Genomic DNA, 13,532 nt, shown 5'->3' with positions numbered 1-13,532 from the left:
TTCCAAATTAATATCCAGTTAAACTTTAGTAAATCTATTTCTATAAGAATGCAGCTTTGTTGATCTTCACAGGTGTCTTCCCTTTTAGAAATTAATCCACTTAACACCTTTTGGGTATAGTATTTTTGTATCATAACTAATTTCATGTTCTTATCTACTTTGATATTTTAGCATCCTCAAAGTTCTTAATCCTTTGTTAACAAAATGCTTCTTTAGTGAAAAGCTTAGCTACTGTGATCCTTAACTGACAGTCACAGTCAATCACAAGGGGAGAAAATCTTTCCAACTTGGTAAGACCTATTGGGTAAGACCTGATACATAATTTAGAATCCAGAGTAATTTTTGTAGTCAGAGAAGTAGAGTTATAATGTGATTTTTGTTGTTAAAGGAAAGGGGACAAGATTTTCTCTGGATCCAAAATTTCCTCAGTATAGGGGACTTACAATGTGGAAACTTTCCATAAAAATGCAGATAAGCAATTGTTCTGTATTTTATAAACTTAAGAGATTTTCCTGGATCACCAGTACCCCAATATCCTAATGCTGGGAGTTGGGAGAAGAAGGACATTTGATTAACTCTCCAGCTTGATGTCCTGCATTAGGGAAGGAGAGTAACGCCATGCCTTGTGTTCCAAGTATTTGCTCCAACTGCCTAAGGCTCTAGAAGGAATCTACCCTGAAGCCAAAACCCTAAGGACTTTGTAAATATTTCTAAAGTCTTCATTAATTTTTAACAAAGTTTCTCCTGCTCATACTTTCCCCATCCCAATGAGTCTGATTCTCCACTGGTAATCATTCAAACCCTATTTTCCCTCCCCAACTGCTGGATCCCTTATTTTCATTCCCCTCACCACCACCCCCAGCCAAAGTCCTAACCAAAAGCTGCCCACACCTTCCACAATGTCCCCTAGAATGCCTACTCCTGTACCAGTGTCTCCCATGTCACACAATCAATTCCAAAGTATATTGATTGAGTGGTAGGTAAGAATTAAATGAACCTTAAAGGAGGAGAGGTTATTAAGTAATACTGATAAAGGGAGAATATGGAAGTGTCAATACGGATCAAAGAGTATTCCAACTCCTACATCTTGACCTGTTTTGGGGGTAGGGATACGAGTAAAAGTGCACTGTTGGACAGGGCACAAAAGGAGACTGTGACATCAGTAACGATCCAGGTCTCAGTGAGCATGAGAAAGATGGAAAGAGTGGGAAAACAAAAGATTTAAAATAAAAGCAATTTTTTTTGTCTATGGATCAGGCGTTGCACCATGGCACCTCATGACAGAAGGTGCTGTGCTCTATGAGCAAAGCAGAATGGAAGTAGCTCAAAAGAAATGCAAGATATGCAAATTTAGAGAATCCACCCCAAACATTCACATGGGATATTTGTGCCTGACTTGTGACAGAACATTCTGAACTTGTGTTGGTCTGATCAACCGCAGTTGGACAAACTGTAACGGCTGTAGCATGGTGGGGTCATCTTGGTCCTCTTCAAGAATGAAGGACAACAAGCAACCAACCAAACCAACCAGCTGATGTTTACTGATCACTAGGACATGCCCCTTCTTTCTTCAATGAGTTCCTTGTCTGGCCCACAATCTTTCCTTCCTAACGCCTGTCTTCCTACTAGAAGACTCCAACATATATAATGATATTCCCACAAACACCCTAACCTTCCAGTTCCATAATTTAATTCCCACAACCTACCTCACCCACAAAGATAGTTATAACTTTGATCTTGCTGTGTCCCCCAAATGTTCAACTTCCATGTTTATAAACTCTGAAATTCTCTCATTTTATCACAATCTACTATTCCACCTCACCATCTGCCTTCCAGTTCCAAAAGTCTGCTTATCATCCACAATGTGTCCTCCAATCCCTCAGACCCTCAGTCTTGTTCCAGGCCATCACCTCCATATTGGCTACACTCTCCTTTCCCCATCTTGACACCCTGGTAAATCATTTCTCTTCCATATTGTTCTTTTCTCTTGAGTCCCTTCATTCATTATCATATTACTAATCTGTTCTTTCCAAGCTTCAGCCTTGTATCGCTTCTACCATGTGCTGATTTTCTTTCCCCTTCCCGTGAGCTGCTGAATGAAGGTGGAGAAAATCATGAAAACCTGTTGACTGGGTACTCTACAAATTTATGTTACATAAGTTTTATGAGGCCCTTGCTGCTACCAAGCAGTACTTCTACACATCACTATTATCTCATGATCCCACTCATCAAAGGGGTTCTTCAAATTCTTTTCTATCTCCTCTCAGATCTCCCATGCCTCTGCCATCCCTACCCCTTCAGCTAAGAATCTTGACTAAATGGTGTTTAATGTTCTTTATTAAAGACCCTATTGTCCAAAATATTTTATTGGAAATTAAGGAATGAGGTAGAGTTTTGTTTTATTTTGGACTGGGCTGGAGATTTCGTCAGTGAAGACTAACTTACAATGTGGAAATTCCCTCCTTTTAAGTAGAAAGCAATTAGACTATAACTTGTATTGTCTCCTCTGTAAGTTTTGATGACTTTGTTTTCCTATGGGAAACAGTCAGCTGTTTCTCAGACGCTATTGGATTACCATCCATATGATGACTCCTAACTGTGGGTCCCTTTCAGGTGCTACCAGAACCTTCAGCAAGGTGTGGACACTGATTTGGAGAAGATAGAATCAATTTTAAACTAAACAAGTTCATATAATCTTTGAAATTGAGGAATTTTTCTAGCATTTGGAGATTATTGCTATTGCTAAACTACTGAATGACTTCTCCCTTCCTTTCCCTCCCCTCTTCTCCCCTCCCCTCTCCTCTCCTCTCCTCTCCTCTCCTCTCCTCTTCTCCCCTCCCCTCTCCTCTCCTCTTCTCCCCTCCCCTCTCCTCTCCACTCTCCTCCCCTCTCCTCACTTCTCCTTTCCTTTCCTCTCCTCTCCTCTCCACTCTCCTCCCCTCCCTTCTCCTCCCCTCCCCTCCCCTCTCCTCTCCCTTCCCCTCCTCCCCTCCCCTCTCTCCCCTCTCCTCTCCTCTCCTCTCCTCTCCTCTCCTCTCCTCTCCTCTCCTCTCCTCTCCTCTCCTCTCTTCTCCTCTCCTCTCTTCTCCTCTCTTCTTCTTTGTCTTACCTCACCCAGTCTGGAAATAAAGTGGCAACTTATGGCTCCAAACACTCTGCTGATCACCATGGGAACTCTGACTTGCTTTGTGTCTGACCTGGACCAATTTGTCCACTATGGGTAACCTGGTGCCCTCCTCACTCCCAGAGGCTTTCCCCATTGGTGCTGGATATAATATATCCACCTGATCAGCTTGCTCCTACTGCAGCTCAGAATTGAGTTCAGGTGATGCACCAGTCTCAACCACCCCAACAGTGTGGATTACAGGCACATACTACCATGTCTGGCACCATAAAATTATTTAACTAAAGGTTAAATGTGAATGTCATTCCTCCACTACTCAATAAACTCCAGTGACTGGTAACTCTAGAATAAACTATAAGCTCTTCTGTTGGGCATTTAGAGCCCTTCAGAGCCTGATCCCTTCCTATCTTTCTGGTCTTTTAAAACATTCCTCCCCTGGACACTGTCCATAATCTATCCATGGACTACAGCTTACTTGATGCAAGATCTGTTTGCGATTTCTCCTATATTATGCCCTATTTCTGGTGTCCTTTTCTTTTCAGGGGTTATACCCTATGCCTAGAAGGTTTTACCTCTTCACCCTTACTTCTAAAAATCCCTTACTTCCTTTAAGACCCAGCTCAAATGCCAACTGGTCGAGCAGCCATTTCTGCTCCCTAACCTCACCCATCTGCCCTGCTGTCCTCTTTAAGCCTAGTTGTCATCTAGTATGTACATAGTTGTTTTCACACTGTCAATCTCATTAAAAGGTGAATTCCTTGAGAGCAAGAATTGTTTAGCTTTCTCTTTGTTTTCTCCCATGCCAAATATTAAGTGCTTAATAAATATTGATGGTCTTGTCTACTGGATAAAGACCCTCGAAGGGCTGAATTGGATTTAAACATCTTGTTTCCTAGTTGGGAGTGTTTCATTGCTTTAGGCTGAAATAGAACTATTTCAACAACCATGAAAAATATGACCTTAATGGTAGTAAAGTAGGTAGGTTCCAGACCACTTATTTTATTCCACAAAGGTCTGCAACTTCTAGCTCTAAACCTCTGTTCCTGAAGATGGCATTGGGCAGCTAGGTGGATAGAGCGTTGGGCCTGGAGTCCAGAAGACTCATCTTCCTGAGTTCCAATCCGACCTCAGACACTTACTGGCCAGGTGACCCTGGGCAAGTCACTTAGCCTTGTTTGATTCCATTTCCTCATCTGTCAATTGAGCTGGAGAAAGAATGGTGAACCACTCTAATATCTTTGCAAGAAAATCTCAACAGAAGTCACAAACAGTCAGATATGACTGAAAGAACTGAACAACCCCCACTTCTATGGATTTGGGTTCAAATGTAGAGAATTTTAATGGGCATTTTATCTTTCTGGTTGACTTAAATATTAGCCAGTTTGAGAAATGTGAGAAAATCTAAAGTTTCCTTTGGTCTGATTATTTAGTGAATCATCCTGTTAAAAGACATTTGTAAACAGTAACAGAGAAACAGTCTAATATTTAATCAGGGCAAAAATAGATTACAGAGTTACAAGAGGATTAATGCAGACCAGTGCAAATTCTTGAAGAAATGTAGTTTTATTCCGTTTTCCCCTACCCCAAGAACGGTTGGGGAAACAAACTCATCCCCAAGTCCTTAGCTCCAGAATACAGGAGTTGGGAGAGGGAATTCTGAAAAAATGCCCAACTACCAGGATCAAAAGAAATCCACACTGTTCTTTCTTTTCTGGACATAGTAGGTAGATCTTGAAGAAGAAAGTTTCTCTTCTTTTATTCCAGTTTACCCATCACCCTCTGCTAAACAGGATTTCCTTGCAGGATCCTTTATTTACAATTTGGAAATGAATTGAGGAAGTCCACATATTATATATACTCACTGTGGACCAGTTCTGCTAAAAACAATTTATCACTGGAGTTTTTCTCTTCTTTTCAAAACTTAAACACTGGAAGAAGGTGAGACCAGACTGTGAGGCAAAGGGCTTGAGTCATGTTTTTGAAGGCATTGCTTTGAAATAGAAAGGCTTATCTGAAGATGTACTGGTTTACACAACAAGGCAGTCCAGACTGACTGAATGACTTCAGGTCTACTAAACCAAGAAAGAGGCAAGATGAGCACTGCAGGAAAAGTAAGTACAGTATTTCTCTATCTTCATCACAAAGTAGAGAGATGGTTAGAAACTCTGCAATGCCCTAGTATTTTAATTATTTATTTGGAGAAATATGACTTCAGGAGGGGTGAGGTCTGTCTAGACAAGGAAGGATGCAGCAGAAATATTGGGTAGAAAATTTCCTTCTTACAGGATAAAAATGAAGACATAAATACAATGACCAAGGGGAGAGAGGTCCTTTGTCAGGTATTTTGCCCATAAGGAAGAAATATGGTTTTTGTTGTTTTCAAACCATATAAATGAATAAATAAATCTCTTCTTTGGCTCTTGTATTCAGCAACAGTTTAAAGATGGAATGCATGTGTAGAAACCAAAGGGTTCTTCTGCTAGAATCTACAACTGCACCAAAGAATTGGCCACACATTACAGTTTCCCAAAGAATGCGATCTTTATCAATGAGATATATGAGAAGTAAGGATGGCTCTGTTCAAAGACTTACTTACGTGAGCAAAATAGCGACTAAACATGTGGATAGAACAGAGGTTCTTAACTCTTTTTTTTTGTATGTTTGGGACCCCTGAGACAGTCTGGTGAAGTCCATGGACCCCTTCTCAGAATAATGTGTTCAACTGCATAGGAGAAAACACATAAATAATAAGGAAAATGAATCATATTGAAATACAGTTATCAAAATATAAAAAAAAAAAAAGGCATGTTCACAGACCCTAAGTTAAGAACACTTGATGGAGCTTTATTGTTTACAAAGTTTTCCCAAACATTAAATTTAATTCTGATAGCAATCATTTAAAGCAGATGAAGCAAGTTCAGTTTTCTTACTTTACGTATGAGGAAACTGCAGTTCCAAGATTAAGTAACTTGCCTTGGGTCATATAGCTAGTTGGTGGACTCAGCCCAGTTTGTGTGTGTGCTCTTTTGACATCCCATACTGTTTCCAAGTACACGAAATTGATAGCAAGTGCTTAAGCCCTTTAAATACCAGAGATTGGATCCAGTTTATAAAGAACTTGGATACTTCCTTCATTTGATAAAATGTCCCCAGGAGGTCTAGAAGGATCGAATCCAAGAATACCTAAAAGAACCAGACAAATTTTTGCATCAGTAACTACCACCAATTCTGTAACCAAAGAACAATTAGTATAATTAATCAATTATTTTCTTTATTTTGACTTCCACGTATCATTTTTTGCAAGTGATTTTTATGTTTCTTTCTCATGAATGCTTTTTTATGCCACATATAATAACTGAAATTCAGATACGTGGCAAATATAATCCCAATCATAGGGGCCTGAAATGATTGGGAATGGCCCTGAATCGAAATTATACTGGGAGTGTCCAAGTTTGGTTAATTTGGGGACTGATCAGTTAACCTACAGACTAGATGAGGCTGGGAACTGCCCCTTTAACTCCTATGCTAACTTTCATGCATTAACTTAAACTGTTCTGAATTCTGTCTTAATGTGAATGAATACTTCACATAAAGACTACACGAATATAGAATTGTGAGCAGATCTTCTAATGGCCCTTAAATGTTGCTCAGTCTTAAGCTTTGGTCACCATTCCTCTGCCTAAGATTACCCACAAGCCAATAAGACTTTTCACAAGAGCACAAGGGGTAAGGCTTGTGGACTTGCAGGAGAGGGACCATGGGATTGATTCCCTAATGGCCAACACAGAAAGCAAGCCATGGTGACTGCTCTGAGATTTTCTTGCATGAGAAATGTTTATGTAGATCCTCCAGATGCCTGCCTTTTTCACATTTTACCCCCTGCCATTAAGAACCACTAGTTTCAAATCCAGATGTCTCATCACCTCCTACCCTCACGTTCAGTCCTTTGGGAATGTCCCCTATACTTGCCCTGGATTCTGAAGAGTTTATCATTTGTCTTTGCATCCAGAGGTGCAAGAGCAAACTCAGTTTCTCTTAGTACCCCTGAGTTATTCTCCTATGGCCTCCTTCCAGGAATTCATTATCCCTTAGTCACTCAGAACAACGTGTCTCTAAAGGCACCATATGTTTTTTTCATGGGCAGAAATAAGTTATTGCAGGAACAGACCAGGAGATAAATTGTAGAAGTCCTACTGAAGTAGGTCAGGACATAGAGGAGCTAGAAAATGGGGTGAGGATAAAGACCAGGAATTCAAGCCTCCACCAGCACCAGTCACCCCAGCACCCCAAGGACAAGGAAGAAGAATTAGTTCTGTAAGTCAATGACACCATCTACTCTACCATAAACTAGTTCCAGGGAACTGGATGCTTGGTTCAATACAGAGTGTTCCTCATCATTTTCCCTGAGAACCTGCCTAACTCAAAGGTTAGGCATCCTCCATGAGAAAAATTCTAAGGTAGACAAGGTCCATGGTGTCTTCTCTCCAGAGTTTCTATATTCTAAATCCCCTCTTGTCCAGACCCTAGTAACTTTTATCATAATACTCCTGCTCTCAGATCCTCAATACTGCACCCAGGAGCACCATCTCCCCCACCCCGACCAAGGCTACTCTGTACAACAAAAGGTTCCAGGGTCCAAAAAAATGTATCGTTACTCTATGATTAAAAGTCAATTATCTAAAAGACAAGAAAGCCGATTGTATGAATTCACACTAATATGATATATATATTATATTTATTCATATATATAATATAGAAAGAGATGATGGGTGGATAGATAGATAGATAGATAGATAGATAGATAGATAGATAGATAGACAGACTGCACTTCAAAAGATTCCCCTTAACACAGCTGAATCTGTATCAGGAACTAGACACAAAGCAGGAAATGCTGGCCATGGGAAGGGAAGTCAGCTCTCCCTAGGAGTCAGTCCCCAGGTTCAGGTTCGCAAAGAGGTTTCAGATTTGGAGTCTTTTCCTTTCCTCTGTTTTGGGACTGACAGGTTCTCTGACAGCTGCAAGTTTATTTTTCCTTTCTCATAATGACTCTCCTGCCAATGCTGCTAGCCTTCCAAGAGGAAGGAAATTCTCCAAGCATAGTAGTTTTGCAATTTTAAATTTGCAAATGTATGAAAGAAGTTTTGGGTTTGATAGGAGTCTTATCCCAGCAGCCTACCCAGATACAATGCTTCTTGCAGTGGAGTTTTCCAGGGTATATGAATAAGTTCTTGCTATTTTCCCAGATAATTAAATGCAAAGCTGCTGTGTTGTGGGGTCTGGAGCAACCGTTTTCCATCAAGGAAGTGGAAGTTGCCCCACCGCAAGCCCATGAAGTTCGAATCAAGGTACTGACATTACTAATATGGACTATTTTTCCCCTTTAGAGAAGGCCTGGGATGTCTTTGGTGTAGGCAATTCCTCAAAAGGAAATTCCCTCCAACAATGCAGATTGGCACCTGCTCTGCACCTCAGGTTCTCAGAGTTGCCTGTGGGTACTAAGACATTAAGTGACCTGCTTAGGGTCACTTAGCCTGGATCCAGGGGTAGGGAAAAGGAGAAGGATTGGGATCCAAGTCTTAAGTGATGTAATACCTGGATGTAATGCCATTGCAAACATGTCATTGGGCCTGTGAATCCCAAAATTGCTAATGAACTCGTGTTGTAAGGTAAAAGCATACTTGGAACTGTGCCACCGGTACACCTAACCTCTGCAGGGTAGAAGGATGAGCCATAGTGTGGAATCTACAGTCAAAGAATTTTAACCAGAGCCCAAGTGTGGGTCAGTAATTCTGAGTTTTGTTCTGTCTTGCATGACACCAGATCTAGATTCAGCTATGGCTTCCAATATTGTTTACTCTTCCATCTGCTTCTCAATGATTCTTTCTACAATTGTTTGCTCAGCTATATGGAAACCCCAAAGCTGGGGTAAATGCAATTACAATTATGGAAAGTATGGAACCCCTGAGGACTGTGGGACAAATCTCTAGAAGTCCATTAGGAAGAGAATATGAGGGTCACCTGGAAGTAGATGTCTCATGTTTTGCATAGCTTCACATCTGTAATTGATAGGTTATTTTGTCTTCTCAAAGAATTGGCAAGGTGTGGGAGGGAAGGTAATCATTTGGAGCTCAGATTTTAAAGATGAATGTCAAAAAATTTTGCATTTAATTGGGAAATATTTAACAAAATAAATGAAAATGTATCTTAAAAAAGAAATTTGGAAAAGGCAGTTTGTGATGCAGGACTAGAGCTCAGGATGAAAAAAGGGACTGAATAAGTCAATCTGGGAATGATCTGCAAAAACATCCTAGCAGTTGATGAGATTGCTAAGTGAGAGAGAGGAAGAGACAGAGACACAGAGACAGAGACAGAAAAGAAGAGACAGAGAGAGGGAGAGAGATAGAGACAGAGGGGGGTGGGAGAGAGAAAGAAAGAGACAGACAGAAAGAGAGACAGATAGAGAGGGAGAGACAGAGAAAGGGAGAGACAGAGACAGAGAGAGAGAGAGAGAGAGAAAGAGAGAGAGAGAGAGAGAGAGAGAGAGAGAGAGAGAGAGAGAGAGAGAGAGCGCTTTGTGGAAAAGGGAATTTCTAAGTTAAGTGATTTGCCCAGAGTCACACCAGCTAGTAAGTATTTTGAGGTGCAATGGAAACTCAAATCTTCCTTTCTATAGGTCTGGCTCTCCATTCTTTTTTTTTAAATTGACTTTTCTGGTTGATAAAAGTTTGAGGTAGGCTGCAATTCAACCTGCTCCCCTTCTGTTTAATTCTGTAATTAACGGATGCATTTTCTGTGCCAAATGTACATTATTATTATATATTATACATTCTTACTTCTCTCCAGCTGACTAAACTTTTTTTGTTTCAGAGATTCCCTCCCATACTAACAGAATAAAGGCAGTTTTCTAACCAATATATATGTGTGTGTGTGTATATATATATCATATATGTGTGTGTGTGTATACACACATATACGTATATATACACATATTATATGTGTATGTCTGTATGTATGTACATACGTACAGATGAGCCTGTATGTGTGTCCTGATGAAAGAGCTCTTATGGGTTAGTTTATCCATCTAATTGAATTTCATAATCCATGTACTTGCTAAACGGTAGGCAAAACCCTGAGCACCATCGAAGCCCTGATCCATTTGGAACCAGAGAATCCTCTTAAAATATAAACTGTACCGCGTTCCAGAGCGAGAGAGATGGACCGCCCCCACGGGCCATCGGCGGGCATTCCCGCCGGTTTCTTGGGTTAAAACCGCCTGAGTTCTAGAAGGCCACAGCTTGCCTCTCGCGGAGGGACTCGCGAACCGCCTAAGCTATGGCCGCCATCCGAAAAAAGCTGGTTATAATTGGTGACGATGAGTGTGGGAAGACGTGTTTGCTTATTGTATTTAGCAAAGACCAATTCCCCGAAGTCTACGTGCCCACGGTGTTTGAAAATTACGTAGCAGATATAGAAGTGGATGGAAAACAAGTGGAATTGGCTTTGTGGGACACAGCTGGTCAAGAGGATTGTCATCGCCTTCGACCTCTTTCCTACCCAGATACGGATGTTGTACTGATGTGTTTTTCTATCGATATCCCTAAGAGTTTAGAGAACATCCGAGACAAGTGGACCCCGGAGGTAAAGCATTTCTGTCCCAACGTGCCCATCATCCTGGTTGGAAACAAGAAAGATCTTCGAAATGATGAGCACATGAGGTGGGAGCTGGCCAAGAACAAGCAGGAGCCGCTAAAACCTGAAGAAGGCAGAGATATGGCCAATCAGATCGGGGCATTCGGTTATATGGAGTGTTCAGCAAAGACCAAAGACGGTGTGAGGGAGGTTTTTGAAATGGCTACAAGAGCGGCCTTACAAGTCAGACGTGGAAAGAGAAAATCTGACTGTCTTGTCTTGTAAACACAGTGGAAAGGCCAAGTCCTCACTCGGTTAATTTTTAAAGTGCGGTTTATTACTCTTAATGTATGCTTACTGGCCTTTTTCATTTATCTGTAATTTACTTGAAGAGATTTACAAATCAGAAACCATCTTACCACCAGTAATTAGAAACCAACCATGATTGTTTAATGACTGTCTGTGCCCAACACATCTGTGCACACCACAGGTCCCTCGGATAGTACTCTTAAATCACCTTGCTCATTCTCCCAACCAGCACGTCTGGCACTAATTCAAGGGGATACTTAACTTCTTGCTTCTTTCTAGAAAGAGGAAAAAAGGTGATAACTTTTATGAATTGGGTTTTGACTACTTTTATACCTAACGGGTCCTGTTGCTGTCAGCTGAAGAACCCTTTGGGGAAATAAATATGGAGCGGGACCTCCTATAAGGCTTTGATTGGTATAGCTCTGAGTTCTTATTCAATTGTTTGAAAAAGGGACCCAGCCAGAGACAGCAAGTTCCCATGCAGCCGTGGTAAAGCCACAGTACTGTGGTTTCATGTTAGTCACCTTAGAGTTACTATGTAATTAGGGCCACTTAATGTATGCTACCAAAAAATAAATGTATCTACCCCAGCTTGGATGTAGTATTTTTTTGTATAAACTAATATTTGTATTTGTTATTTCTACAGAAGATTTCTGAGTTTTTTGGGTTTGTTTTTGTTTTTGTTTCTGTTTTTCTTAAGTGAATTTGAACATAAAGCCAGATGGAAAAACATTTGAAATCTGCTTTTGTCAGTTTCTCCTGTCAATACAGCCATTAGCAGTTCCTTTTCTGTACCACATTCTCCAGTGTCCACTGGAGCTGGGGGTCTGCGAATGGGGGAATTGGTTCAGAAATTGGAGTGATTGATTGGAACTCAAATTGCAGCATCTTGGTTGGTACAACGTTTCCTTATTTCTTATTCTTCCAGTGGTGACTGTCCTTAATCTCCTGGGGAGTTTGTTACTCATTCTCTTTGTTGGTGGTCAAAATCCTCCTTGGAACTTCAATCCTCTCCAGCTGACTAAACTTTCTTCTGTATCAGTTAATTTGCCCCACCCCCTCCCCCACCCCTATACACAATACTAATAGAATGAGGGTAGTTTTCTAACAACAACAGCAAATTATTTCCAAGATGCTTGGTTACCCTTTGAGAGCAGTGGTCTTTCTCTTCCCATGTAGATTTTGGCCACTGGAATTTGTCGCTCAGATGACCGTGTAATGAGGGGAACCCTGTTCACTAACTTTCCAGTAATTTGGGGGCATGAAGGAACTGGGATTGTAGAGAGTGTTGGAGAAGGGGTGTCTAAAGTGAAACCAGGTAAGGGGATGGTTTTTAACCTTGGGGTCTGTGAATTTAACAAAAAATATATTGATAATTATATATTATATATGTATATATAATTCTATATAATTTTACATATGATAAAAATTTCTATCATGAATCAAAAAAACTTTATTCCAGGAATCCATGAGCATCACCAGATGGCAGCTGCGTTGTCTAGGACATACAAAAGTTTAAGAATCCCTTGAGATTTGTGAATACTAAGCAGAACACAAGCTGAATTCTTGAAATAGCGATCTTCTTCATAAAGTTTCATTTTATTGATGCCTTTTCTTTCTATATCATAGTCATTTATAAATATACCTCAATCTCTAACCTCAACAGAAAAAGTTAAACGAATGTGACTTATCAGGTGACTACATCTAACAATGAATGTAGCAGTCTGCCCCTTAGTCTGTAGCAAAATGAAGAGGTATGTTTTATTTTGTGTCTTCCAGGACCAATATTGTTTTTTATAGATATTGAGAGACTGACTTCTATTACAGGTGTTTTCCTTTGGGGAATCGGAGGGTGTTCAGGGAGGACTAGCACCCCTGGTATAAGGGCTGCTCATTCATCTTTGGTGTCTACCTTTCACCTGCCTCTCTCTCCTGTGGCTCCAAGAAGCTATAACACCTGCAGCAGCCACATGCCAGTAAACTGCCTTGGCAGACAGGCTAAACCAGGTCAAGGGTAACCAACAGGCCTTACACCTGTCAGTGAGTTAGAGGAGAGGTTACCACAAGCATGAGAAGACTTCCACTGATGGAATTGGTGGATGGACACAATTTGCTCCACTGTCCACGAAGGCGACTGAAGCAGGCACTGTGGAGCACGTAGAGCTTGGTCAGACATAAATGGCTCCCAGGTTATCCGCAGCACCCTGGGCCATAGCCAATCATCCTGACTTCTCTCTTGCCAGTGAACTTCAATGACTGAAACAGAGAGTGAGGCTGGTAGTTTTGTGTGCAACTCTGCCTCACTTAAGTCCAATTCTAGTGCAAGTCAAGACATCACCCCAGGATGTCACTGGTCCTCTCTAAAAACGAAGGACAAACAAAAATTTTCACCTACTTCAATGTATATTTCTGTGGTCTAGACTTTTTCTCCTCACTTTGTATCAGTTCATACAAATGAAGCAACCATATC

At 40.9% G+C, this 13,532-nt stretch overlaps 1 protein-coding gene and 1 pseudogene across 2 annotated transcripts; both read left to right on the top strand.

Annotated features, from left to right (window-relative positions):
- Positions 1-4,542: 4,542 nt before the first annotated feature.
- LOC140514265 (alcohol dehydrogenase 1-like) lies at positions 4,543-13,466 on the top strand. Its single transcript, XM_072624423.1, has 4 exons — positions 4,543-5,235; positions 8,368-8,469; positions 12,242-12,380; positions 12,890-13,466. The coding sequence occupies exons 1-4, from the start codon at positions 5,182-5,184 to the stop codon at positions 13,078-13,080; spliced, it is 486 nt and encodes a 161-aa protein (XP_072480524.1). The 5' UTR covers positions 4,543-5,181; the 3' UTR covers positions 13,081-13,466.
- Positions 10,457-11,652, top strand: LOC140514264 (transforming protein RhoA pseudogene; annotated as a pseudogene). Its single transcript, XR_011970519.1, has one exon. The product of XR_011970519.1 is annotated as a transforming protein RhoA pseudogene (transcript).
- Positions 13,467-13,532: the final 66 nt, after the last annotated feature.

Source organism: Notamacropus eugenii, chromosome 7 (genome assembly GCF_028372415.1).
Source record: "Notamacropus eugenii isolate mMacEug1 chromosome 7, mMacEug1.pri_v2, whole genome shotgun sequence".
NCBI lineage: Eukaryota > Metazoa > Chordata > Mammalia > Diprotodontia > Macropodidae > Notamacropus > Notamacropus eugenii.
Note: the sequence above shows the minus strand (reverse complement) of the source record. Positions and strands in the feature narration are given on the sequence as shown.